The sequence below is a fragment of the Biomphalaria glabrata genome, chromosome 11 (genome assembly GCF_947242115.1).
Source record: "Biomphalaria glabrata chromosome 11, xgBioGlab47.1, whole genome shotgun sequence".
In the NCBI taxonomy this organism is placed as follows: domain Eukaryota; kingdom Metazoa; phylum Mollusca; class Gastropoda; family Planorbidae; genus Biomphalaria; species Biomphalaria glabrata.
Window position 1 is genome coordinate 3,167,773 of NC_074721.1, and position 27,183 is coordinate 3,194,955.

The window sequence follows — 27,183 nt, forward strand, 5'->3', positions numbered from 1 at the left end:
TGTCAGAAAAGTCACATTTCTGATGGCTGTTGTACAACCATACATTAATGACTTGGTTAGGCTAATAATAGAATATGCATCCTCTGTTTGGGACCCCTCAACTCAAGAAAACATTAAGATACTGGAACAGACACAAAATAGAGCAGTGAGATCCATTACAAATGAATATTCTCGTTTGACTAGAGTGACACCTTTGGTAAAGTCACTTAATTTAGTAAGCCTTCAGGACAGAAGACTCAAAAGTAAAGTATCAATTGTACATAAAACACTGAACCATAATCTTCAAATACAAAAACAAAAGGTGAAAGAAATTGACTTATATATATAACAGTTGAAAAGGAAATACATTTCAGAAAACGTTTTTTTTTTTAGTCTGAAAGCATGTCTGACTGTGCCATACTTCAAGAGGGCCCAGTCCTTGAATATAATCCTGAGCTTAAACCCTTGTTGAAACCTCAAAGTCTAACTCTCGCTCCATCTTCTGCTGTGGACAAGTCATCAAAATCAGTATGTATTCTGTTTTATTTCTTGAATGTTGAACACTGTAACTATTATGTTAGGAGTTGCAGGACTCAATTTTTAAAACATTGGTTCTACATTTGGGCGTAACAATTTTTTTTTTGTTTGTGTTATCAAAGCCCTATACTGAAATGCAAATAGCTCAGTACTTCTGAACAACCAAACTGGAGAAAGTTTTAGGACATCCATAGGAGTGCGGCATGGATGCATTCTCTCTCCAGCTCTTTGTTACTGGTTTTAGGACATCCATAGGAGTGCGGCATGGATGCATTCTCTCTCCAGCTCTTTGTTACTGGTTTCTGGAACATATTGTGATGGAAACTCTAGAAGTATTTACTCTTATCTTAACCATAAATGGGTACGAGATTATGCATACAGTTGAATGGCCAAACATTAGAAGAAGTGGACTCCTTTAAATACCTAGGGTGAGACATAGGAAAAGATAGAAAATCTGGAAGAGTAACATCAGCTTCCAAATCAAATTGAAACTGTATTCTTCACTAGTGGTCTCTGTACTTCTATACAGTTGTGAAAGTTGAACACTGGATGGTGAGGCTGAAAGAGGAATTCAAAACTTTGAGAGTAAATGCTACAGAAAAATGTTGGGTATCAGATGCCAGGAAAAGAAGACAGATGAGTTTGTGCTGTTACAAGTTAACACTCTGGCTGGCAAAATGGAGGAACTCCTCAATACTTTGAAGAGATGAAAGCTGAGTTGGTTTGGTCATATTGTAGGATATGACTCACTATCAAAAGTCACTCTTCAAGGTACAGTGGAGGAAGCATGAAGAAAGGGTTGTCCAAAGAAAAACTGCCTGGACAACATAAAAGAACAAACCTGCCTCTTTCTTGATATCCTACTAAAAACCACTGCTGACCAGGAAATTTTTTTTTCTAATTAGCTTTTGTATAGAACACTTTACATGCTTAATGTCACTCGGTAACCATCGCAGTAAAAAAAAATTCAGTTGTCTTTTTTTTTTTTTTTTTTTTTTTGACGCGCTAGGTATCATATACACTAGCCTAGGTACGTCACTTGATCTAGATCTAGATATTTAGATTTTTCTAGATCTTACTAGGTCCAATGACTAATCCCCACTAAGCATTACAAGAAGCCTAGGTCATAGAAAGGATCCATGTCTACGTTTTTCAAACAAACTTACCTACCACTGCCATTTAAGATTTAAAATAATATATACATTAAAATTCATTATTATTGTTGAATAATTTCTGATTCTAAGTATTGCTTTTTATCTTTTTATTTTTGCAAAAGAATTTTCCATAGATTCAAAAGCTTTCTCACAGTTACCTGTTTAAAGATTGTTTCAAATTTGTTTTATTGTTTAATAAAAGCAGTTGGTCGTTGTGCTGGCCACATGACACCATGCTCGTTAACCGTTGGCCAAAGAAATGGATGACCTTAACATCATCTGCCCTATAGATTGCAAGGTCTGAAAGGGGAACTTTACTAACTTAATAATCTTAAATCCACAGCTTACCCACAATTTTGTCTACTTATTTGTGTTATTTTCATGAAATCGGATCAAATATCAATCATAGATCTGTGGGATCACATGAAGATCTGTAGGGATAAATTGAGGATATGTGGGGATCACTTGAGGATCTGTGAGGATTGCTTAATGATCTGTAGACATCAAAAGAAGATAGGTGGGGTTCTGAGGATCACATTAAGATCTGTGGGAATCACTAGGTGAAATGAGGATCTGTGGGGATCACATTAGATTTGGAGATTGGAATGTAGCCTAACAATTATGAGATAAATCTTTTTCTATCTTGTCTGATTGAAGATTGATTTTAACTTTTTGTTTTCTTTGTATGTGTTTTCAACAGAAAGAGGGAGTATCCTTCAAGGATGAACCAGACTCCATACCTCCACCACCTCCCGTAAAGTCCATGGTAGATCGCTGTTTTCTAGCACTTTTTTGGGGTCATGTTATCGTGAGGCTGTGGATGCATGTCTGGATTGTACTGCTGTTGCTGCTGGTACCTTTGCTAAACCATGCTGTGAAAAAAATCAGTAAGTTTCTTCTTGCATAGTTTGTCAATTATGTGATTAAAACACCAGTGAAGATAAGCTTAATAAGACCAGTAGCAATGTATGCAAGTGAGACCTGGACATTGACAAAGACAACCGAAAATCTACTAAATAGATCTACTTGGGAACAAAAAATTCTTAAGAAAATCTATGATGCTATACAAAATGAAACGAGGTGGAGGAAACAAACTAATCATGAGATATATCAATTGTATAAAGAACCACCGATAATGACTGAAATAAAAAAGAACAGACTACGTAGTGCAGGTCACCTTAAAAGAATGTCAGATAACCAGAGGAGCGAAAATTGTATATCAGCAGAAACCAAAAGGCAGATGACCCAATATTTCCAAATTTTTATTGCGGCCAAAATTATCTTTAATATGTTCAATTAGTTGATCTGTCAAAACTTTTTCAGGTCTCCTTTTTAATGACTATGTTTTCTTTCTCAGTTCATCAATTCAAGAGAGGCGGAATGTTTCATGGTTATGTAGTCAATGCAAAAAGTGCAGCGCTGAAATGGTTTAACGCTAGGGAGAATGTGTTGCTGCCTCAGTGCATGAAAGGACTTGCGTCTCTCTACCTGAAAGGTGACTGCAAGGTGAGTTAAACTGCTAGGAATCTGTTGGGAGAAATTTATAGGCTCATGAAAAATTTCAGCTATATGAATCACTGTATAAACTTAGCCCATGGACAAAGGAAAAATAATGCACAAAAAAACATATACATTCATTCCTTGATGCTACGAACAAAGCAAAGACTTAAAAAAAAATGAAAATAATAACATAGGATAAACAAATGACTTGGTTGTGCGTTATTCCTGATGGACTGTCATTCAGCCATCTCAATGGTCCCAGGCTCCTGGGTTTGGACTAGGAAGTAGATTATCTTCAACTCTGAGGGAGGATTCAAAACTTGTAAAACCTTTTACAAATAAAACATTTTTACTGAAAAAAAAAAAGGAAAAATATTAGAGCATAAATTTAAAACGTTTACCCTTTTCTTGCTTTTACCAATAGTACATCGGTCTCCATTGTTTTGTGTCTATTATGTTTTTAAAGTACCAAGTACCCAATAGTTCGTTAGTTGATGGTGCTGTACAAATGAAATTATTATATTGTGTCTAATTTTTGTTTCCTGGCAGATAATTTCGGTCCTGGAGAAAAGTCTCGATCAAGCGACAAGTATACTGTTTATATTAATGCTTGTTGTTGGGACTTTTCTTGTCACTATTATTGGCACAGTTCAGGTAATCACATTTTGTATTTATTTTCATTTTTGTTTGTCCCCCTTTTTTTGTGTGTGTGATTGTTTTGAACTTTCTTAAAATCTATTTTTTGTGTTACCTCCCTGCCCGAATTTCTTACTGGAAATCCTCTTTTCCTTTTGTCTTGACCGAGATATCAAAATAATTCTGACCATATCCCTATCTCTTCTGTTGTTATCTCACTGTGTAATAAATTCACTGTTGATATTATTTAATTTTGAATTCTAGACTTTAGATGGAAATATAGTTTGAAGTACAGCTTTCAAAGGTTTATTAATGTTGAAATATGCTTTGGCCCTTATGATAATGAACCATTCATTAGTCAGTAGTTTCAAATGTGTTGAAGTCGTGTTTTTAACGTAAGAGCTAGTAATAACTTGACACTGACCTAGGTAATTTAGTTTGAATAAAACAAATTAGAATGTGGTAATTAATAAGCCAGTTTAAAAATAAATTTTAATATTTTGCATACCGTTTTTCTGCACCTCAGCTCATAGATATTTTACATCAAAGAACAGCTTTAGCTGGGGGTCTAAAAGTGGTCTTTTTTAAATAAAATTTACACTGCATTTTTTAGTTACATGCTTCTTTCCTGTCAGTAATAGGTCAACCAGCTACATTATCCAATTCATAAGTTGGTAAAGTCAAAGTGCAAAGTTGTTGTGAATGAAGATCTTGCATCTTAGTGGCGAAATTAAGTTTTTGAATAAAAATTATACCACAGGCTATAAGAAAGTCTGCTAGAGTAGTATTGTCCAGTTTTTGTAATTAAAGCATTTTTGATCGAGTCAGTCTTTTTTATTGAATAAATCAATACATGTATAATGGAGATACAGGCTTCCATACTCAGAGCACCATGGTCTTTTTTAACACAAGTAATAGGAGTTCTTAAATAAGTAATCATTGATCTTTAAGGGGAAGAATGTGCCCTTGGCATAATAATAACATCTTCTGCTAATGCCTCATCACAGTATTTCAGCCCCAAAGATGGTTAATAGAGTAGAGTAACCCATGTCTAGGATCTTGGGATGAAGACTAGCTTAAGAGAGAAGCCCATTTTTGTATAGCTTTTTATGCCGGGGGGGGGGGGGGCTGTTTTTAATCTTTGTAAGTTTCAACATGCAAATAAACAGTGTTTGTACAGATATCTTAATTGGTTTAAAAACAAGTTTTACTTATGCATTTTCATTGTCTAATGTTGAACTTAAGGATTTTCAGTTTTTGTACCACTTATTTCATGCACTTGCTTCTGTTAATGAAAGCCACTGTGATAGAGATGGTAATTGTTGATTAAGGTCATATCTTTTCTGATTGATGTTTGAGTCATTTGAACCTGATTAAATTTTATTTTATCCATCATGGTCTCATCATCCAGAGGGCTGAGAGTTTTAACAGCCGTTTTGAGTCTCCTCTCGTGAATGTTAGGCCTCCTCATGTGGCTGGTTAGACCTCCTCATGTGGCTGGTTAGACTTCCTCATGTGGCTGGTTAGACCTCATGTGGCTGGTTAGACCTCATCACATGACTGTTAGACCTCCTCATGTGGCTGGTTAGACCTTTGTGAGCCAGGAATGTTTGGCTGCATACTGGAACTGGTACATGTCATTTTCCTTGATTTTTTTTCTCTGGCACTTTCTTTCTTGCACTGTTCTCTTGTCATCTGCAATTTGTGCACCAGCTTTCACACCTCAATCATGTGATTCTGTCTCCCAGGTGGCAGTGTCAATGTTGAAGACTTTTAGAGATGCTTTGGAGTGTCCCTGAATTGTTTTCTTTGTCCACCTTGTGATGGCTTCCCTTCCTTTAATTGACGAGATGCGGGAGATTTTGCATACGTGGCCTGCCCATAGCATTTAAATGTGAATAGATATTAATCCAATGGGAGCTGAAACAGTTTAATGTTTACCAGCCATAGTAGGATCATACTTGGAACAGTAATTGTTCAATGTTTAACTTTTAGATTCTACTCTGTAACAATGATTTGATTTTTTTTTTGAACAGGTGCAGAGAGAAAGTATGTACATGATTACATCTTCTCAGGACATTCTGAACAAAACTGTCAACTCAGAACTGTCAGAGTAAGTCAATTCTAGTTAACTTGTCTGAACCAACAGAATCCATTTTGATGAGTAGTTTACACTGGGGGATAAGCATTTTTCTGTTGTTTTTTTTTTTTTTTTTTTTTTGTAATAAAGCAATCACAAATCTTAATATATATTTATGACTAAACAAATGTGAATTCAAATAGTTTAATTTGTTATATAAATACATAAGTAAAGTTTTGATTATTATTTTTTTTTTTTTTAGATTTACACTTTATTTTTGTTAATCATCAAAATTCCTTATCTTAAGGGTATTCACTGACAGTAAGATAGGCTGGTCAATACGGGACTTAAAAGAAACAATAACTATTAATATAAAAGTTTGTTTCTACATCAACAGGTGGATGCCAAATGCTGAAGAAATGAAGAAAACTATAAACCAGGTCCTGCAGAAAACTCATGAGCATGGACGCAATTTTATTGCTTCTAAGGTAGGAAATGTTTTTTTTCCTTTGAACTTGTTAATGAAAAGCTTGAGAGGTTCAAATCCTCTCTTGCTAAAGCCCTGGACAGAAACCCTGCCGTTTTGTTATGCTAGGCATGTATGTGTTTTTGTGATTTCCCAGACCTGTTGAGACAAAGTTTTGCCTGAGCCATGTGAAATATGAGCCAATAGGACAGTGGCCCATCCTGCACTGTGCTAGATTATCTTGTTCATACCTGGGCAGCCCTCATCACGGGTAGGCACGGTCATGTGCTTACAGATGCTGAAGATTTTTGGGGACTTGTCCCAGCACTCAAATCATTTTTCCTTTTCTTTTTTTTTATTCTTGCCAGAGCCCGCTTGGTAGTTGGTGTTAGCCCTCCCTGGTGGGCCAAAGGGTCTCCAATGGTGTTGCCAGTCACACCTATGTGACTCAGTACCCACTGCATTATTACCAGGGTGCCATAGCATCGTTTATATTGTGTGAGGCCAGGATAAAAGTGTTGATATTGGGGGGCCATGGTGAAGGGCTTTGCAGGCTCAGATTCAGTCACCACAGCAATCTGTGCTACCCTCAAATGTCCCTCGCGGGTTAATGACTTTTTAGGCCCGCTTTCGCATCAAAACTGCAACACTACCACATGGTTCAAAGTTTGTTTCTAATAGAAGTAGAAGCATTTAGTTAAACTTTGATAACACATTTTCTTTCTGACTGAACTTAAAATGTATACCACAGATTTTGTGCGCTATCCGAAATTGTAATTTATTTGTTTTTGGAGGAATTTTCATAAGTTATAAGACCGGCCTTTCTTAAACTGTGAGATGCTCCCCCTTAGTTAGTTTGAAGTCAGTCTTTTTTTTTTCCAAGGACCTATAATCTTTTGTATTTGTGATTATAAATTCATTAGTGAGCATTAATTATTACAAATGTTGAATACATTTCAATTAAAGTCTAAGTAAGACATTTCATACTCGTTTCATAAAGAGTAGAAATAGTGCCAGGGGAATTAATAATCGATGAAGTTCAGATTGCAGGGAACGCTCTGTTTATATATTTATATTTATATATTTTTGGCTACAGGTGGCACCACTTGTAAAAGTATGTGAAAAAATGCTGTGACCAGTTGTAACACCTGTATAAACTTGGATCTTTAAGTCTGTAAATATTAGCTGGGCTTCAGTTCTATAAAACAGTTTTGGATTTCATTTTCATGTCTTTAGCCTTTTTTAACATGAAATTAATTTGGCTTCTTTGTGAAGTTTCATACAGTCATATTTACAAAAGTACTGAGTATGGCGATGTATGGGCATAGTTTGAACTTTCAGTGAACCTGTATCTTTTGTCTAATTTCAAGAACATGAATGTCAGGGGTCCAGTAAACTAGCAAACATTTAATGCCTTAATGGTGCATTGTGTTTGGTATATTGTGTGTCATTCTTGTTCACTTAATTTGCAATTTACTCTTTGCATTCTTGGGTGGCTGCCTGGGCATATGGTACACGCTTTGAGCCTTTGTCATAATGGTACATGGTTTGAACCTGCCCACTGTCATCCCCTATCATCCTGCATGAGGCTGTTGACCTTATTAAATTACAGTTCTTTACTAACTTGACTATCGATATAAAGGAGAAAATATATCAATTTATTTTTTGTTGTTTTTTTTTTTCCTTTATAAAAACATCCACCATGTGTACTCTAGCTGCAAAGTGTTTTGTGTATCTGCCAAAAAATGTCAATGTTTCAGATGCGGAGCTTAGCTCTAAAACTTGCCATGTTATTGTGTTCATTTTCAGGTCAATGAATTCCTTCCTGTCGAAGGTCCTCAAGCTGATAGAGATGTGGTAGTCAAGCAAGTTTTGGAAGTTTGGGATGAGCTGTACGCCTCAATGTTTTCTATGAATGAAAAGGTAAATATTTCTATGAGCTCTATGTCTCACTAGGTGAACTGAACATTTTGTGCTTCAATCATTGTGAAAGCAACAATTTTTTTAACATATCACTCTGATTATCCAGTTGTAACGGGTACTTGAAATTTCTTTAGTTAAGTTTAAAGAATCCTTTGTGTCTTGACCCTTAATGACTTCTGGACAGGGTTACAAATAAACTTTAAAAATTTCTTTGTTTTAAAAGCATTCTTGTTACTGACTTTTATATCAAAGTGTGTGTTTGTCTTAGTCAACTACCAAATAACATGCTACACCACTTTTAAGAAGAACATTAAGACCTATCTATTTAAAACTTTTTTAGATTAATTGTCATTTTAGCTGTTGTGTTTGTGTTTGTAATGTTATTACAGCACCTTGTGCCTACATTTTGTTTGTTAACAGTGCTTTATAAATAAGACTATTATTTTTACCATCATAAACCATTGGCCTAAAACATGTATGAATCCTTTTTACCATGCATGACATGTGTTGACAAACTTCCCTTTTTCTGAAAAAAAATTCATAAAAAAAATAATTTTCAAATAAAATATATGAAAAACATCGTATTGTTCAAATGTTTTACTAATATTTAAATCTTTATGTTTGTTTCCTGTACATACAGCACAGTAAAGGTCCGGTGTTTCCTGCTGATATGAATTCTCTTTGGGAGACCATCAGTCAAGGCAAGAACATGCTTCGGATTTCGGCTATCATAGAATTTGCCAAGGCGAACTTAGGAATGCTTGTATCGGTAAGCCTGTATGTTTCTAGTACAACTTTATGTCACAGACGTTATATTTACTGGAAGCATGCAAACATATTTTTTGTGTCCTTCAGATAGCTATTTAATGAACATATTAAAAACTAAAAAATCAAAGAATAATATAAGATCCGTAAGTTATGTAACCTCTTGAGCTTTGGTCACATTCAAACAACTTATTTATATAATCATATGCAGATCACTATGTACTTACATAGAGTTTATTTAGGATTATATATTACCTTTACATAACATGTCTGTGAGTTTCACGAATTAAAATATCATAACTTAATTAACACTAATTTTTCCAGGTAATGGATTCTGTATGGCAGATCTTGAAAGGTAACCTGACCTTACTAATCACAGTAGTCACCTCTGTACTCTCTGCTCTGTTGGGAGGAGGTACAGCCATTCTCAACTTTCTCATCTCAGCAGTAAGTAATCACATTTGGGGCTTTGCAATAATACATTTTCTTTTTGTTTAGTGCTTCTTTCATGCTTATAACAATCCTAGTGAGCTCTGATCCTTTTCTTTTGTGGAAATATGGGGGAGGGGGTATCTGGCATACAGTTTCCTTGCTGCATTCGGGCATTCAACTGGAGTCAAATCTCAATTAAAATCTACATCTGTATTCAAACTTCCCCCCCCCATGCTGGAAAGCCAAGTGTTTTTACATCACTTAGCCACATATCACATTAGTCATTGATTCTTTAGAGTCGCCAAATTTGATATTCTGAGAATATTTGAATGTTTCTTTATTACCTACCTAGTTCCATAAAGAATAGCGTCCCTGTCATGAGACAGGGTGTAGTAGTGTTATTGTTTTCAAATTGAATGTGACACACATCATCATCACTCCTTTGAGCTCCTCATGGAACATAGGGCCTCGACAAAAAACACGCCACTCTCCACGGTCTCTTGCTAGCTTTTTGATGGTGTCCCAGCTCTTCCCGGTCCTCTCTGCTTCTTCAAGTACACTGCGTCGCCATGTTCTTTTTGGTCTTCCTCTGCGTCTTGTTCCCTGGGGGTTCCACTCTAAGGCCTGCCTAGCTCTGTTGCTGGTATCTTTTCTAAGGGTTGACCAATCCATCTCCACTTCCTCTGCGTCTTGTTCCCTGCGGGTTCCACTCTAAGGCCTGCCTAGCTCTGTTGCTGGTATCTTTTCTAAGGGTGTGACTAATCCATCTCCACTTCCTCTCTAAGATCTGCCCCTTTATATTTTTCTGCCCACTCATCTCCCACAGTTTGGTGTTTTCTACTTTGTCGTACCAGTGTATTTTTAGGATATTTCTCAGGCATCTGTTGATGAAGGTCTGTATTTTTTTGTTGTGGCTTCAGTTGTTCTCCATGTTTCAGAACCATACAGTAGGAATGTGACACTAGCTGGTAATAAATGCTCTTAAGCACATAAATAATAACTTGAATGATTATTAAACTTAAAACACTTCACAATCAAAATAACAGTCAATGCTAGTACAATAGTCTTAATGAAACACTGTAAAAATATTAGGGCCAGAAAACTGGCTACCTAATTATTCTCTTTTTATTCCTTTTTTCTAGACTAGTCCATGCATTTCCTATCTATATAGATACCAATATTTTAGTCAATGAAAAGTTGGGCATGTTTCCGGTTAGTTTTACTGTTCTAGAAATATTTTTGTTTCTTGTGTTACACCAGTTAAATCAGTCAACTCTTAAACTCTGCCACTTGACCCAAGTTTGTAAGCTCTTGCTCATCTATGTATTATTCGCTTACTTGTCTTAATCATTTTGACTCCCAGTGGAGCATAGGGCCACAACTTTACTTCATCATGTACTGGGCTATTCCCGTTATTTGGGTCCATGTCCATCCTGCCTGCCTTGCTTCATGGTCTACGTGTTTGCTAACGGCTGTGGTGTGCAGCTTTTCTATTTCCTGTGGGTTCAAGTCTTGGGCCTGTTTTGCAGTGTTTCCTGTTGTTTTTACAATGTGTGCCCAATTCATCCCCTTTAGTGTTGTTTGATTTCTTGCTCTAGTAGTGCTTGCTTGGTTGTTTCTCACAGGGTTTAATTTGAGATTTGTTTGGCCATCTGACACCAATTAAATGTCTCAAGCATTTATTGGTGAATGCCTGGAACGTGTCTGTATTTTTGTAATTTTTGTTGTTATTCTCCAAGTCTCTGTTCTATATAAAAGAACCGATTTGTCTTTAAAGATGCAGATTTTATTGTGTATATTTTTTGTTAATAAAGTTTGTGTAGATAAAATGTGGCTGTATATAAAACTTATTTAGATCTTTTGTTTTCCTTTAGATTATCTTCCTGACAACATTGTTCTATCTCCTGGCATCTAGTGGAGATATGTACAAACCTGCAGAGCTGTTTACTAACTTTAGTCCTGGAACAACTGGAAGTCGCTTTGGTCAAGCTGTAGAGAAAGCCATCAGGTAGATTTTCATTCTCTGCACAGGTGAAGGTTTGAAAGGCGCCTATCCTTCTTTTTAAAGTTCCTGCCAGTCTGGATCCTGCAACTATAGCAGTTGACATGAAAATTAGTGCTGAAAAAAGTGAAATGCTAGTTTGTGGTTGAAATAATACAAGATGCTACATACATTTGAATGGCCAAACATTAGCAAACATTAGAATTTTAAATATTTTTCAAATGCCTATGGTAAAATAGAACAAGAGATGGAGGATCATTTATATAAGAGAAAGGGTCGTCTAAAAATATCAACTGGTTGGACAATGTGAAAGAATGACCCCACACCTCCCTTGGTATTCTGATAAGAACAGCTGCTGATGAGAAACAATAGAGAGATTTGAGATTTGGTGACATAAACCATCACACTAAACTTATGATGCAAATCAAGAGACTAAAGATGAGATGAAAGACACAAAATAAAATTTTAATTGTAGTTACTAATTATGTATTTTATAATAATAATAATAATAATAATCTTTATTATCCGTAAGGAAATTTGTCTTACAATTTGTGCATTACACCAAACAAAAAACATTAACATTGTAACTATAAGAAACCAAAGTGTACATTCACACCAGACTCACTCATAATTTACATCTGCATAACTGATTACAAAATAACATTCAGTATACATCCAGCAAAGAAATAATAATGAATAATGAAAGCACAAATTGCATTTCGCCACAGTGCAGCGCCATTTTGAAAAAAAAATAGTCTAAGAGTTGGTGGCTTTCCTGACCTGTCATGTCAAAATGTATTTAGTTGGGGACATGGGATAAAGTCCTCCCTTCATCGGTATGAACTGAATTGAAGTTTGGTATGAAGTGTTTATATTTAAGAGTATTATTGGTTGATTCATGTTCCGCCTTTTGAGTGCAAAGTGGCATTAAATATGTTTGACAGCCACATTCTAGATCTGTTGTCTTTTTAAACTTACATCATTGATTCAAATTTCTCCTGTAACTACAAGCTTTATTTAGACAGTGGCCACATGAGGAGGCATAAAACCCCAGTGGAAAGCCCTCAGCCCCCTGGATGACAAAGTGGTCATCATCGAACCACGATGGACGAACTATATATTTAGACAGTAAATCTTTATTCTTTCTCTTTCATTCAGTGGTGTCTTCAAGGCGTCATTAAAAATGGCTACATTCTATGGCCTCTACACTTGGCTTGTTCATTTGGTGTTTGGTCTGGATGTTGTGTTTATTCCTTGTGGTAGGTTGGCTTTTTTTTATCGTTACCTTAGAATGTAAAAATTTTCCTAAAATAAAATATACCTAATTATTTCCTATTACCATTTTTTTTTGTCTTTAATATATATAAGTTAATCCAGTTATTTTTGTGACTGAGAGATTATGTTAGTGTAATGTCTTATGCCTACATTATGTTTCTTTGTATTGTATATAAATTGTGTTTTTTTTTCTTTTTATTAATAAAATTTTTTTGTCAATTTATAGCTTGCTCCTATATACATAAATGGAATATATTTTGAAAAAGTCTGTTGTTTTATAAGATGTTAACTTAACTTTGTATATTCTGTTTTAATGCTTTTGTTATTCTGTTTTAATTTTCTTATTTCAACTTTTATATTTTGTTTTAGTCTTTAGTTGTCAACTTTTTTTTTTTTTGCACACAAAAATTTATTTATTGGATGCCTTTTAATTGTTATCAAATAAAGAAAAAAAAGTTTTGCAATTTAGTTATATCTAAGTTATATTGTTATGTGGCATTAAGGTTCCCCTTTCAGAACTCGTGGTCTATAGGGCAGATGATGTAAAGGTCATCTGATTTTACGGTTAACGAGGGTGTCATGTGGCCAGCACAATGACCAACCGCCTTTACTTTTCCCCAACTAATGTCAGGTACCCATTAGAGCTGGGTGACTCAGAGGCGCCCAAAGATCCCAGTTTTAAAAATCCCAGAATTCGAACCCCGGGCCCAGGTTCGGAAGCCCAGCGCTTTACCGCTCAGCCACCGCGCCTCCTGTGCAATTTAGTTATATCAAATTTATATTATGTATCTGTGGCATGAGATTGTCTATTTTAAAAAGTCCAGACTTAGATTATACTTAGACCATCCAAATGCTTATATTTTGTTTGTTTGTCTCCAGTGCTTGCTGCTGTGTTTGCAGCCATACCTTTTCTTGGAACCTACTGGGCGGCAGTGCCGGCTGTCATCCATCTGTGGCTGGTACAGGACAAAGGTCTCAGTGCTCTTCTGCTGTTTGTTGCCCACAAGCTTCCGTCCTACGTGGTGGACACAGCTATTTACAATGAAATAGAAGGGTAGGCTTTCTTACAGTTTTTCTTTTTGCTTCTTATGTCATTTTGTGTTGTCCTTGTCAAATTTGCTGGCTGCCTGGTCACGTGGTACGTGCTTTGTTGGTTGGAGGTCTCAATGGCCCTGAGTTCGAAGACTGCCTGCTGCCATCCCCCATTGTCTTGTGGGAGGTTTGGGCTAGGATGAACTTCAAATATCCCCCATTGTCCTGTGGGAGGTTTGGGCTAGGATGAACTTCAAATATCCCCCATTGTCCTGTGGGAGGTTTGGGCTAGGATGAACTTTAAATATCCCCCATTTTCCTGTGGGAGGTTTGGGCTAGGATGAACTTTAAATATCTCCCATTGTCCTGTGGGAGGTTTGGGCTAGGATGAACTTTAAATATCCCCCATTTTCCTGTGGGAGGTTTGGGCTAGGATGAACTTCAAATATCCCCCATTGTCCTGTGGGAGGTTTGGGCTAGGATGAACTTTAAATATCCCCCATTGTCCTGTGGGAGGTTTGGGCTAGGATGAACTTTAAATATCCCCCATTGTCCTGTGGGAGGTTTGGGCTAGGATGAACTTTAAATATCCCCCATTGTCCTGTGGGAGGTTTGGGCTAGGATGAACTTCAAATATCCCCCATTGTCCTGTGGGAGGTTTGGGCTAGGATGAACTTTAAATATCCCCCATTTTCCTGTGGGAGGTTTGGGCTAGGATGAACTTTAAATATCTCCCATTGTCCTGTGGGAGGTTTGGGCTAGGATGAACTTCAAATATCCCCCATTGTCCTGTAGGAGGTTTGGGCTAGGATGAACTTCAAATATCCCCCATTGTCCTGTGGGAGGTTTGGGCTAGGATGAACTTCAAATATCCCCCATTGTCCTGTGGGAGATTTGGGCTAGGATGAACTTCAAATATCCCCCATTGTCCTTTGGGAGGTTTGGGCTAGGATGAACTTTAAATCTGAAGGAACATCTGAAACATGTAAAAAAATATTTTATTAACTTATCAGTTCAAACAGCCTTACATCTTTACTTGCTTTTCTTGATTTATCAGTTAGTTGGTTTTTGTTTTATAGTTTTCATTGTTTGTATAAATTTGTCTTTGAACCATGGAATCCAATTATCTGACACTGCTTAGGATTTTGAAACTCTTAAGTCACAATTTCTAGAGCTTTACCGAACATAAGCAACTTTATTTGTTACAGTATGCAGAACATGCACAATTCTACTTTACACAAGGTGGGAATCAGATCAGCAGAACATGTACAACTCTACAAAATGTATTGAATAAGCAGTGCAGCAAGAAAGATAACTATGCTGGACAGTATAGAAGCACTGCTTACCATTCGACAGCTGCTTTATTTTAAAATAAGAAGTCATGTTCCAGAAGTCTCCTAATGAAATTTCTCAGCTCCATAAATCAATATGAATGGCCAGCCCCTAAATGTGGACAACCTTCACTGTCTAGAGAAATAGACAACCATCTTGCTAAAGCCAACAGTACCATTGGTCAAATGAGATTATAGTGGGATAGGTCTCTTGGTCTACGAACAAAAAATCAGTGTCTATAATGCAGTGGTCTTCACCATTCTTGTATGGTTCTGAGACCTGGGCTCTCTAAAGGAGGCATCTAAGTGGGCCTCTAATAGAGACGGCTGGAGAGATCTCATGAAGGTGTCATGAAGGGTCACTGGACACACTTCTGAACCCAAAGAAAAGCTCTAGCTGAAGACAAGTGCTGAAGATGAAACGAGGACAAACATTGACCCCATGTGGACATTGCCTTTTCTGCATCAGATGTGGCAAAATATGTATGTCGCCACTGGGCATGCTTGGACTTGTAAAATACTGCACACTCATCATAAATTTTGGAATCAAAGACAATGCCTTATTAGTATATTAAACAGTATGCAGCTCTACTTTGCAAACTATGTGGAGCTTATATAGCTGGACATGAGCTGCATTATTAGTAGGCCTACATTGTTGAATAGTTTTCAAGAAATTGTTTTCTGAGAAAAGGTTAACATATTCACAGTTCTTTGACTAACGACACATATGTGTCTGGTTCAACTTTTAATGATTAAAAAATCTATCAGTGATGTTATTAAGTCTTTTTTTTACATGAATCATATAATGTAATTTATATATCAACAGGGGCCACCCCTATGTGACTGGCTTGGCTATTGCTGGTGGAATTCTATTCATGGGCCTAGAAGGGGCTATCATTGGGCCCATCATCTTGTGTTGTCTCATCGTTGTGGTCAATATGTATGGTAACATGCTGCAGAGCTACCCTTCAACACCAGCCCCAGGTTAGTAGTCATCGACTTTCTTACCTACATCTCAATTAGCTAATTTTAACCAATTTTACCTGATTGAAGGCATTGAGGGACACCATCGCTGGGCTATATTAAAACCATTGCCCTGTAATAAGTATACTTATACCCATTTTAAGTTAATCCCTAATGCATTTGGGATGTTAAATAATGAAATGAAAAGAAAGTTTATTTTTTATAACTATTTATTTATACATTCCAACAACGTGTCAATCTTTATGTTTTTGTCTTTCATTTGCTGAATAAGGATTATTTAATAATTATTCATCACTATTTATTTTGTTATATTTGACATGTCAGCAGACTTAACAGTCTACATGTCCTTGACATTCTTAGCTTCGATGTCCCCTTTTTTTTTTTTATTGACCATGGTTCCTGAATGTCTGCCTTTTTAATACTGAAACTAACTTTTGTTTTTAAACTGCCCTGGATTAGCCCAGCGCTTCATCCCTTACTACAAAGTCCCTGACCTTACGCCATTTTATCCTGAAACTAATGTTGTCAAAGTGTTAGCTACAATATTGTCAGGAGAATATTCTCACAGTAGCATTGGCTTCAAATTAAAGGTTGAAGATCTTTCTGTGCTTCGAGTTTTATTGTGTGTTTAAAAAAATGTGTACCTTAATTATGCTTTTAAGTAAAAGTTAATTTACATTTGTAGATGCAAGACACTTTAAGACAAATTCTCTTGTGTTGTTCCATAAGAAATTTTACCTCCTAAGAATGAAATGCACAGAAAAAATAACTAGCAAAGAAAAACATGTTAATCAGTACTCTGGAAATCATTAAATTTATCATTATAAAAAACAAACAAACACTGAACAAATTTTCACAGATGACTTTTTTTGTAATACAAAAAATGGACCAACTTTCACTTGGCAATGACATTTTATTGTAACTGATGTCCAAAACAGTTTCATTTTAATTTAAAGAAAATGTAAAAAATTTTGATTTAAAAAATTGAATTCCATTAGTTTGTTGAGAGCAGGCTTATAATGATTGTCTTTTTAAAAGTTGTCAACTAAGTTGCCAACTATGGAGCTTTTTTAGTTGAGCTTCTTTTCATACATATGTGCTTAAGAAATTTGTTATGTAAAATAAAAAGTAATATGACAATCAAATCATGTGGTCTTTCACTTTGAAACTTGAGAGAATAATGCCTTACCTATAAAAGACTGTTTGTCATGTTAAACAGTCTTGTTTCCAAACTGAAAAGAAGAATCATGTTATTGTTAAAGCAACAGAAAACGTTGAACAACTAATAACTTCTTTACTCTACACCACCTTGCTGAGCATTGTGTTAGCGCCACACATGGAATGCAACTCTCTCTTAGGTTTTAATTAGTGTTATTTCTTGTCTATCTCTTACAGTCATGTGGTCTAAGCGACTGAGGTTTTTATTTATTTTTTTTTTTAGAAATTGTTTTGTTTATTTTTCAGAGTTCTTTATTTTATTGCGTGGCTTTGTATGATTTTTTTTGAAGATTCATTTTGTTTTTTTTAACTTCTTTATGTTTTTCAGTCTTTAGGTTTTGGGTTTTTCAACCTGCCAATAAATCTGAAATAAGATACATTGGAAACAATAACTTTTTTGTGCGTAACAAATTTTCTATAGTAAAAAAAAAAAAAAAAAAGATACCCAAGCTTTAAAACTTAAAATTGTCGCAATACAGTTTATGTTAAACTAAATCTAGTTGTGAGCTGTAGACTGTACATACAAATTAAAATGTTTGCAATGAATTATTTTCTTTTTCTTGTGTGTTTGACTTAAGAGATCAATGACAAAATCTTTGACAGTAATTGCACTCCAAGTTCATGCAGAAATAAATGTGTCTTTAAGCAAAACAAATATTCTTGACAAAGTTCTACTTACTTGTGCGTCGTATATAAAATAATCTCTTTTTTAAAGTCTTCTTTCATCCTTTTTGTAGCTTTATTTTATTACAATCATAGTGTAACCAAATCAGACTGGATCTTAATAACATTATTATCTCTTATTTCTAAAACTTGATTTTAAACCATTATTTGTTACTAATTTGATTTCTCTATATATATATATACTACTATTCTAATAAAACTAACTGACTTACAATAAACTGAAATTATTTGGTCTCTGGTATTTCAAATTAAATTTATTTAATTCATTTACTAAAATTTAGCCTGAGAAAAATATCATATATATGTACCATTAGTTAAAGTGACATTATCACTAAGTCTGATCTAATAAAAACTTTGCAAATAAAGATATAATTTCATATTGTACTGTCCCTAAACAAAATTATGATCATTGGGTTTCGTGAGAAGTCACTCTTCAAGTAGAACATGCCTAGTCATTCCAAACATTCTTTCATCTACAAGTTTTACAACTTGGACAGGTGGCAGCGACCAAATGTTCTTAACGCATGTATCATTCTCAATTACAGCTCCCATAAATTTAAGCCTACAGAGTTATCTGATGAGAAAACAGCAAAGGGAGAGCGATAAAGGCACTCGGTGAATTTAGTGACGTTTTGAATATTGTTTTCACTTATTTACTATAAAAATATAACTGTTTCACTTTGTTGTTTTAGGCTTTATACCTGCCCTCCCCCGCTTATATCTTTCTCCAGAAATTATAATATGTGTTCAGCCTTTCAACCCTACGGTTAAAAAACATAAAAATTCTTAATTAAAATGTATGTTTTAAATGTTTTATTTGATACCATTTCCTTAAGCTTTTCAACCATTAAATGTGAAAATATTTTAAAGCCAGCATTAGAAGTTTGGTATCACCCAGTTATACATGTTTTTGTTGCTTGAATTCTAATCTATTGCTGGATTATTGGCTGTCACCTCCTAAACATTGATGTAACTGTTGTTCCATAGTTTTCTCTCTTATTTATCATTAATAACTAACAAACTTCTATACTTTTCTTTTTGTTTATAAATATTGAGTAGTCTATAGTTACTGAATGTCCATTAACTAATCATAAATCAATCTTAGTTAATTGGCTTTCTCCTTGGATGCAATAAGTTTAAATTTAAACATTTTTACGGTTGCTTTTTCTTTTTAGTATATTAATAGAGCATCCTTTTACAATGTTATTGATATCTATTTATGTTAGCTATTTCAATGATACACACATTTAATAATTTCACCGCTGTTTTGTTTCTGCTAGCTACATCCTTAGTATTATTTTGTTAAAAATTACTTTGTTTATAATCATGTATTATCAATTAATGTGCTTAATATTCTGTTGGCTTTATGCATGAAACATTTGTGTCTTTACTATTAACCATCCCCTCAAGTGATTAGTCTAAGTCATATTCCGAGCTAGGGATTTGGTACACAGAAGTAAATGAATTGATTATTCATTTGAGATTTGTGTGTCGACATCCTGAAGTAATAGAGCTTATTAGTACTTACTTGTATACTGCATAACTGTTCAAGTATGATTACAATTCATCATTATTTTTTAAATTTTTGTGCTATTTATTAACCTTGTATTTCTATTTCTTTTCAGGTCCGTAAGTTCCGATTCTCTTCATGTCCACTAACTCTTGTGACAGCGTAGATTACTTCCCTTCCTAACCTTCAACTAGTCCTGGACAGACCTAGTCATCTTTCTCCCAGCTGTCACTCGGCTCATCCCTGCGTAGGCTCAGTCTCCCAGCACTACAGAGTATACAAGTCATGCTGATGCTAAATGAATCTCAATATTTAGGACAAACTCAGTATTTAGGACAAACATGTGTATTAGATTGAATGCCCTTGCATAACTTCATCATAGTTTGTTTTGTTTTAGAAACCTTGAAAAGATTATGGTTAGGAATTGAGAGAAATAAGTTGACTGTGCAAACACATAATAATGCACTAGTTATGATGCAGTGTAGATTTACTATTTTTAATCCTAGATGTTATGTTTCTAGTAGCCAATATGAAGAGATTGGTATGTCTTTGTCTATAATCATATAAAACCTGTTATCATTATGTGAATCTTAGAGATTCAGTGTTGTCATTACTTGAATGGTAATTTTTTTTTTAATCTCTTCTGGGTAATCAACGTGTTCATTTTTATTTCCGACACAATCCTGTGTTCATTGATTTAGTGATAATACTTTATGTTTTTGTTTCTTATGTTGGATTCCCGCTAATCTCAAGTGTCAGAAAATACTCTTCAATTTAAGAGCATGGTAACTTTCCTTTGACAGAATACAAATATGCCAACTTTGAATTGAAACAATGATTGATGACTGCCATGGGCATCCGTTAAGTAAGGAGATGCAAACTGTGACATTAAATATCGATGCTGGCAGGCACAGCTTCATACCAACAAAAACAAAAGAATTGATAAAATCATTTCAATGGTCATTGTTCACATTATCACCATTATTATCTGCTCAGTGACTGAAAAAGCTGCTTGATTAATTGTATCACAAGTTGATCCTTTTTAAAAAGTTTTTAGTCCACCAAGTCATATATTGTGTGTGTATGCATACATGGAGATGTAATAGTGACAGAACCACTGTGACATTACTCTAACTTGTATATTTGAAACTTAAGCATATCCAGAGTACTTCCATCTCTGTACATCTTAGGTCACACATGGATTAGTATGCTATACTTTTTTTTTATTGAGATAAAATAAAATTATAAAAGTTTGTTTCTTTTTTAATTCATGTGCAAAATCTAATAAATGAAACATTTATCTAGCTCTAGATTTATCTGCCCCAGAGTAAAGGTACATTTTCTAGCTGTAAACAAAAACATTTTTAAAAGGTTTTAGTTTTTTAATTTATCATCATCAAACACATCTTGTATCTAGTAAAATTGATATTTATATACAATTTTTTAAATTGTCAGATTCTTTGATTTGTCATTACATTTTTTAGTCTGTTTTTGACAACAAAAGAATATGCCAAGAGCTAATGTCAAGTATAATTCTTTTGAGTTTTATCTAATTCCAATTCTGCATTCATTTGTATCACAATTTCCATTAGAAAGGCTCCAGGAAAGCACGTTGAACTAGTTCATTCTCTCGGTTCAACAATATCCTGGCCACTCTTACTTGAGCCTAACAGCTGTCAAGGTTGTTACCTTACAGTTAATATCAAGACATAGAAGTTTGACTCATGTGATAATGACGCTATAATATCATGCTCATGAATCTTGGTGCTTTATTTATTAAATCCTTTAGAGGTTTGTCTTGCTGTCAGATCACAGGTTTCTTTACTATCTGTACTTTGAAGAACTTTTTTGTTTTCTTTCCAACATCCTAGTTATCCTTTCATTTTTAAATTCTAATAGTTCTGCTTTTAAGTTATGCATAAATATTTGGATACAAAGTCTATGATAGAATTTTAAGGAAGCACTTTGTTGCTCAAGGGCCTTGACGATGTTATTTAACCTATATTGTTTTAATCAGATTATATTCCTACATGACAAAGTTTTTAAAATCTAGGAAAGAAGCGTACAGAAAGGAACTCGGATATCATTAGAAAAAACTATTGGCCAAACTGAAAGTCATCGGCTCAGTTCTTGATTGAGGCTTGTGTTTAATTTTTGTTCTAAGGATGTTTTCCAATCTGGCAGACTGAACAATTGGGGAAAGTATTTTACGTCATTTTGTGTGCTGCCCAATAACAGCAGAGAATCAGATAAGCTTTATTAGCACTAAGGCCTCTGAAAGAACTTACATTTTAACTTGTGTCTCCCTCAGTATTCATTGACTGGTATTTGACAAGCCCTATACATTGGATGTTTGTAAATAGTATAAACACTCATTTGGGCAGTAGCGATAGTAGATGTAATGATAATAATGTAAATATTCAATTTATAAGTAGTTTTGTATTTCTATAGTTGCCTAGCTGTAGCTTTAGCCAATCCTTCCATTAATGCTTTATGCTCAGGTTTGATTGCTATATAAATTATAAATGGTAATTTGGTGCTCAGTTAAAAAAAATTATCAGAAATTTTCATTGACTTTTTTTTGCAGTTTCATTTCTATTGTCCGTTTCACCAATCACCTCGTACACTTTCAGTTCAATTCTCATTTTTTTAAGATGTGTCCGTTGTGAAGGTCTCACTCTGCTGACAATGTCTGGTTGTGAATGTTTGTTGCGGCGCAGACACAATGTTTAAACACATGATTGTTTTGGTCATTTATTTTTTAAAAATCTGTCGATTCCTTAATCTTGTCTTTGTCGCCATCTCGACTTTGAGAGCTCTACGTGCAATATTATTTTAATATTTGAATTCTTCTCTCGCTGCAATCCTAGTCTTCATACAATCCTAATTGTACAATATTTTCTTCCTGAGGCCTACGTCTGAGGTCCTGTTCAATCTAAAATTGGTCTTTCTTCTCTCATTAGCTTCTCTTTTGAAGTAATGTCAGCCATTTATAAGATAATATAATTTTTAATATGTCCTTGATGTAATATATGAAATATGTAGTAGATCTTCACTCTGTCCCTTTATTTGTTTAAACACTTGACTACCTATTCCAACCTTAATGTGACACAGTTTTTGTCTTTTTCCTTTTCAGCGTATCAACATATTTTTGTTTTGGTCACTATAATTATCTGGCTCACCTAAAATAATTTTTGGAATATTTCTTCAATATTTTTTTTTTCTAAAATACTACAGTTTTTTATGAAGATTTATTTTGAATGATGACATGTTTGTGGACAGCAGTTCATTGCTGCACTATTTTTACTTCTCACTCTAATGATTGTGTGGCCTAGTAAGCCATGTTTTTTTTTTTATATTCTTTAGGTCTTTTGATTATTTTGATAGCATCATATCACTCATGCTTTTGTATTTGCTTTTCTGTGTTTGTATTCCTACTCTTATTTGTTATGATAGCTCAAGGAGTCATATGGAAATCAGCACAGCTAATATCTAGAAAGCTTTAAGCACCAAATGTTTTAAATTTTTCTTTTCTATGAATCATAATATATATATAAATCTTTTTTTTTTTTTTTTGCTTTTATCTTATACTTTTTTATATTAAAAAAAAAGGTTTGCTAGAATCTAATTAGTAATGAAATGACATATTTATTGTCAGTTTAAATAATGTATAGTGAGGCTGTTGGTCATGTGGTATGTGCTGTGGACTGTCGTCTCAATGACCCTGGGTTTGAGTGCTGTCCGCAGTCATACCCCCATCATCCTGGAAGGGGGGGGGGAGAGACTGGGCTAGGATGTAATAATCTTCAAATCAAATCTGTTGAACATCTGAAACATTAACAAGCAAATTGCTATTTTTTAAAATATATTAGAAACTATTACTGAAATCATAAGTTTAAATGATTTGAATTCTTCTAGGTTTTCTTAAATGACTTTTAATTAATTCTAGGGTTTTACACAAGCTCTCTATTCTAGGTTTATTTCCACCTATTTTCAGTAGATTTTAAATAATTTGAAGAGGCTTGTGAGACTAAACTTACTATCATTCTATAATTGTTCTCCCACCACTGTTAATTTAGTTTAGAGATGTGTTTTTTTTGGGATTTTTTATGCTGTCATGCTAGTTGTAAAGAGTATACTTAGCACTAACCTATATTGTTTTTCTTGGTTATGCTTTACACATAGACCTATAGAAAAGAGTTTGACTACACTATTTATTCTGTCTTTTATTGGATTTAGTTTTAAATTTAAATAGTAATAATGAGACTGTTTTTAAAGTTTACTAACAGTCCATTAGTTAAAAGTAGATTTATTTTGTTTGCATTGTTATCTGATTTTTTAGTCAAAGGCTCTCTGTTTAACTCAGGGGGTGTTTCTGTGTTTACCACACAGTGGACACTAGATTCTGAGAAATAGGAATTTTTAAAAATTTATTTAATCTTTGTTTCCGGTGTGTAGCTACATTTAAAAAAAACAAACTTGTGTACAATTTTTTCCTGCAATACTTTTCTTGATCTCATTTTTCATCTGGGCTTTCTGAATGTTTACGTAGAAGAAATATACAAGTACTTTCAAACAATCATGCATATGTTGTTGTTTATGTATTTGAATGACTGTTGACTCCCACATCAGCTCTGCCTACGTGTGAAATTAATACATTTCTTAAATTGTCCATTTACTCAAAGCAAACAGTGAATTTATTGGTGTGTATAGTCGAGTGAAAAGTCTAGCAGTAATAAGTAATGTTACAATGTAAGTTAAAAGTTAAGTACCTCTATCAGACCATGCTAAAGGGCTAGATCTATAGGGCAGATGATGTAAAGGTCATCTGTTTCTGTGGTCCACTTAACGAGGGTGTCATGTGGTCAGCATAACAACCAACCTCCTTAACTTTTTACCCCAACAAATGTCAGGTACCCATTAGAGCTGGGTGGACCTGGAGGCGCCCTGAAGATGCCGAAATAGAAATCCCAGTCTTCAACAGGATTTGAATCCGAAACCCTCTGGTTCTGAAGCTTAGTATTTAACCACTCAGCCACTGCGCCTCCTAATGTTGAGGTGGACACTCATTTTGTTTTTCTTGTCCTTCTTTTTATCTTCCTCTCTCTCTCTCTCATTACATCATCTCTCTCTCATTACATCATCTCTCTGTCTCGCTCTCTCTTTCTCTGTTACGTCCTTAGTACCCCAATATGATGCTTTCTTGGTGACCTGCAGTCGTAGAACCTGTTGAGATGAAAGCCTTGACATTGGTCGGAACTAATTCGCAAACACAACTCCCCCCCCCCTTTTTTCTCTTCCCACCACGCAACCGATGTGGCCAAAGTAACGGTTACTGCCAGATACAGTTTGAGATCAGTCGCAGGTTCTGACAGGATGTAAAAGCAAGCTGCCAAAAGTGTCACCGGCTCCAAATTGTTTTTTCAGAGTTGTCTCAAAGTCTTTCCATATTTAGGTAGACTTATAGCCGTACGGCAGCAGAGGTTTGAATTCAGAGTTTTCCTTCTCCAAGGTGGGTAACCAAGCAAGGCTAACAAGCTCCTCCTGCACGAAGCGTACTGCTTGTGTGTGTAGTGGAACAACGAAGTGCTTTTAAAAACAGCCGAAAGTGAATATGTTTTTGTTATGCAGTCGTAACAATTGAATGAATAAAAAAAGATTGGAGAAGTCTTCTGCCTTAATTACAATCTCACATATAGATTGAAGAAGTCTTCTGCTTTAATTACAATCTCACATATAGATTGTAGAAGTCTGCTTAAATTACAATCTCACATATAGATTGAAGAAGTCTTCTGCTTTAATTACAATCTCACATATAGATTGAAGAAGTCTTCTGCTTTAATTACAATCTCACATATAGATTGAAGAAGTCTTCTGCTTTAATTACAATCTCACATATAGATTGAAGAAGTCTTCTGCTTTTAATTACAATCTCACATATAGATTGTAGAAGTCTTCTGCTTTTAATTACAATCTCACATATAGATTAAAATAGTCTTCTGCTTTTAATTACAATCTCACATATAGATTGTAGAAGTCTTCTGCTTTTAATTAGAATCTCACATATAGATTGAAGAAGTCTTCTGCTTTTAATTACAATCTCACATATAGATTGAAGAAGTCTTCTGCTTTTAATTACAATCTCACATATAGATTGAAGAAGTCTTCTGCTTTAATTACAATCTCACATATAGATTGTAGAAGTCTTCTGCTTAAATTACAATCTCACATATAGATTGAAGAAGTCTTCTGCTTTAATTACAATCTCACATATAGATTGAAGAAGTCTTCTGCTTTAATTACAATCTCACATATAGATTGTAGAAGTCTTCTGCTTAAATTACAATCTCACATATAGATTGTAGAAGTCTTCTGCTTTAATTACAATCTCACATATAGATTGAAGAAGTCTTCTGCTTTTAATTACAATCTCACATATAGATTGAAGAAGTCTCCTGCTTTAATTACAATCTCACATATAGATTGAAGAAGTCTTCTGCTTTTAATTACAATCTCACATATAGATTGAAGAAGTCTTCTGCTTTAATTACAATCTCACATATAGATTGAAGAAGTCTTCTGCTTTAATTACAATCTCACATATAGATTGTAGAAGTCTGCTTAAATTACAATCTCACATATAGATTGAAGAAGTCTTCTGCTTTAATTACAATCTCACATATAGATTGAAGAAGTCTTCTGCTTTAATTACAATCTCACATATAGATTGAAGAAGTCTTCTGCTTTAATTACAATCTCACATATAGATTGAAGAAGTCTTCTGCTTTTAATTACAATCTCACATATAGATTGAAGAAGTCTCCTGCTTTAATTACAATCTCACATATAGATTGAAGAAGTCTTCTGCTTTTAATTACAATCTCACATATAGATTGAAGAAGTCTTCTGCTTTAATTACAATCTCACATATAGATTGAAGAAGTCTTCTGCTTTAATTACAATCTCACATATAGTGGAGTGTGTAGGGAAATAAAACTTGGGGGTTGAAATATAATAGAGTAGAAAATGTAAATTAGATCCACCTTTGCAACTAGCCAAACGAAAGCAGGAAATAGTTCCAGGGAAAAGTTTTAGAGGCAGGCAAAAGAAGCGATGGAATGAAAACCTATAAGGAATGGATAAACCTGTCAAAAGAGGTTGTCTACTTTTGTGGGGACCACACTGACCAAAAGACTAAATCACTAAGGTGAAGATGAAGTAATAGCTGACCCATCCAGACTTGTCAAACTTTGCAACTCACAACACTATCACGAATTTTTTTTTTGTCCTTTGGTTATCTCCCTTTCCAAACACATCATAATGAAACATGATTTTAGTATTCACAAAAAGATGAACTTTATGCACTGTCAGAGGCTCTATACCACAGCTTGTGGTTATAACTTGAAACAGGATCATTTAAATGTATTGGACTACAACAATATATAAAATATTGAAGTTTATATTTTCACGTAGTCAACATTTAATTTATCACTAATTTTTATCGTATAAATTACAAACGTTCCTTTAGAAGAATATCACAAATGCCACATTTTCAAAATAATAATAATAAAATGTGCACACTATAACATGTATCAACAAAGCTGATTTTTTTGTTTCTTTTTGAGACGGTTTACAGTAAACAAAAATTGATCTTAGAAAGAAGAAAAAAAAATAA

The 27,183-nt window shown here is 34.5% G+C and overlaps 2 protein-coding genes across 4 annotated transcripts in view; one reads left to right on the forward strand and one right to left on the reverse strand.

Moving 5' to 3' along the window:
- The window catches only part of LOC106073050 (transmembrane protein 245-like), a 28,960-nt gene extending 5,937 nt beyond the window's left edge, over window positions 1-23,023 (forward strand). Inside the window, exons 4-18 of one of the 3 annotated variants that reach the window (XM_056003941.1) lie at window positions 373-507; window positions 2,371-2,557; window positions 3,028-3,176; window positions 3,720-3,824; window positions 5,843-5,919; window positions 6,284-6,374; window positions 8,162-8,275; window positions 8,916-9,044; window positions 9,365-9,487; window positions 11,347-11,480; window positions 12,633-12,733; window positions 13,629-13,803; window positions 15,939-16,096; window positions 17,492-17,513; window positions 19,624-23,023. In XM_056003941.1, the coding sequence (XP_055859916.1) occupies window positions 373-507; window positions 2,371-2,557; window positions 3,028-3,176; window positions 3,720-3,824; window positions 5,843-5,919; window positions 6,284-6,374; window positions 8,162-8,275; window positions 8,916-9,044; window positions 9,365-9,487; window positions 11,347-11,480; window positions 12,633-12,733; window positions 13,629-13,803; window positions 15,939-16,096; window positions 17,492-17,513; window positions 19,624-19,657 (1,734 nt within the window). In that variant the 3' untranslated portion in view covers window positions 19,658-23,023. Of the gene's footprint in view, window positions 1-372; window positions 508-2,370; window positions 2,558-3,027; window positions 3,177-3,719; window positions 3,825-5,842; window positions 5,920-6,283; window positions 6,375-8,161; window positions 8,276-8,915; window positions 9,045-9,364; window positions 9,488-11,346; window positions 11,481-12,632; window positions 12,734-13,628; window positions 13,804-15,938; window positions 16,097-17,491; window positions 17,514-18,543; window positions 18,614-19,623 lie in introns of all 3 variants that reach the window. The other 2 variants (XM_056003940.1, XM_056003942.1) reach the window with 2 other exon arrangements.
- The window catches only part of LOC106079871 (latent-transforming growth factor beta-binding protein 1-like), an 83,599-nt gene that overhangs the window by 23,053 nt on the left and 33,363 nt on the right, over window positions 1-27,183 (reverse strand). The gene's annotated exons all lie outside the window — the stretch shown is intronic.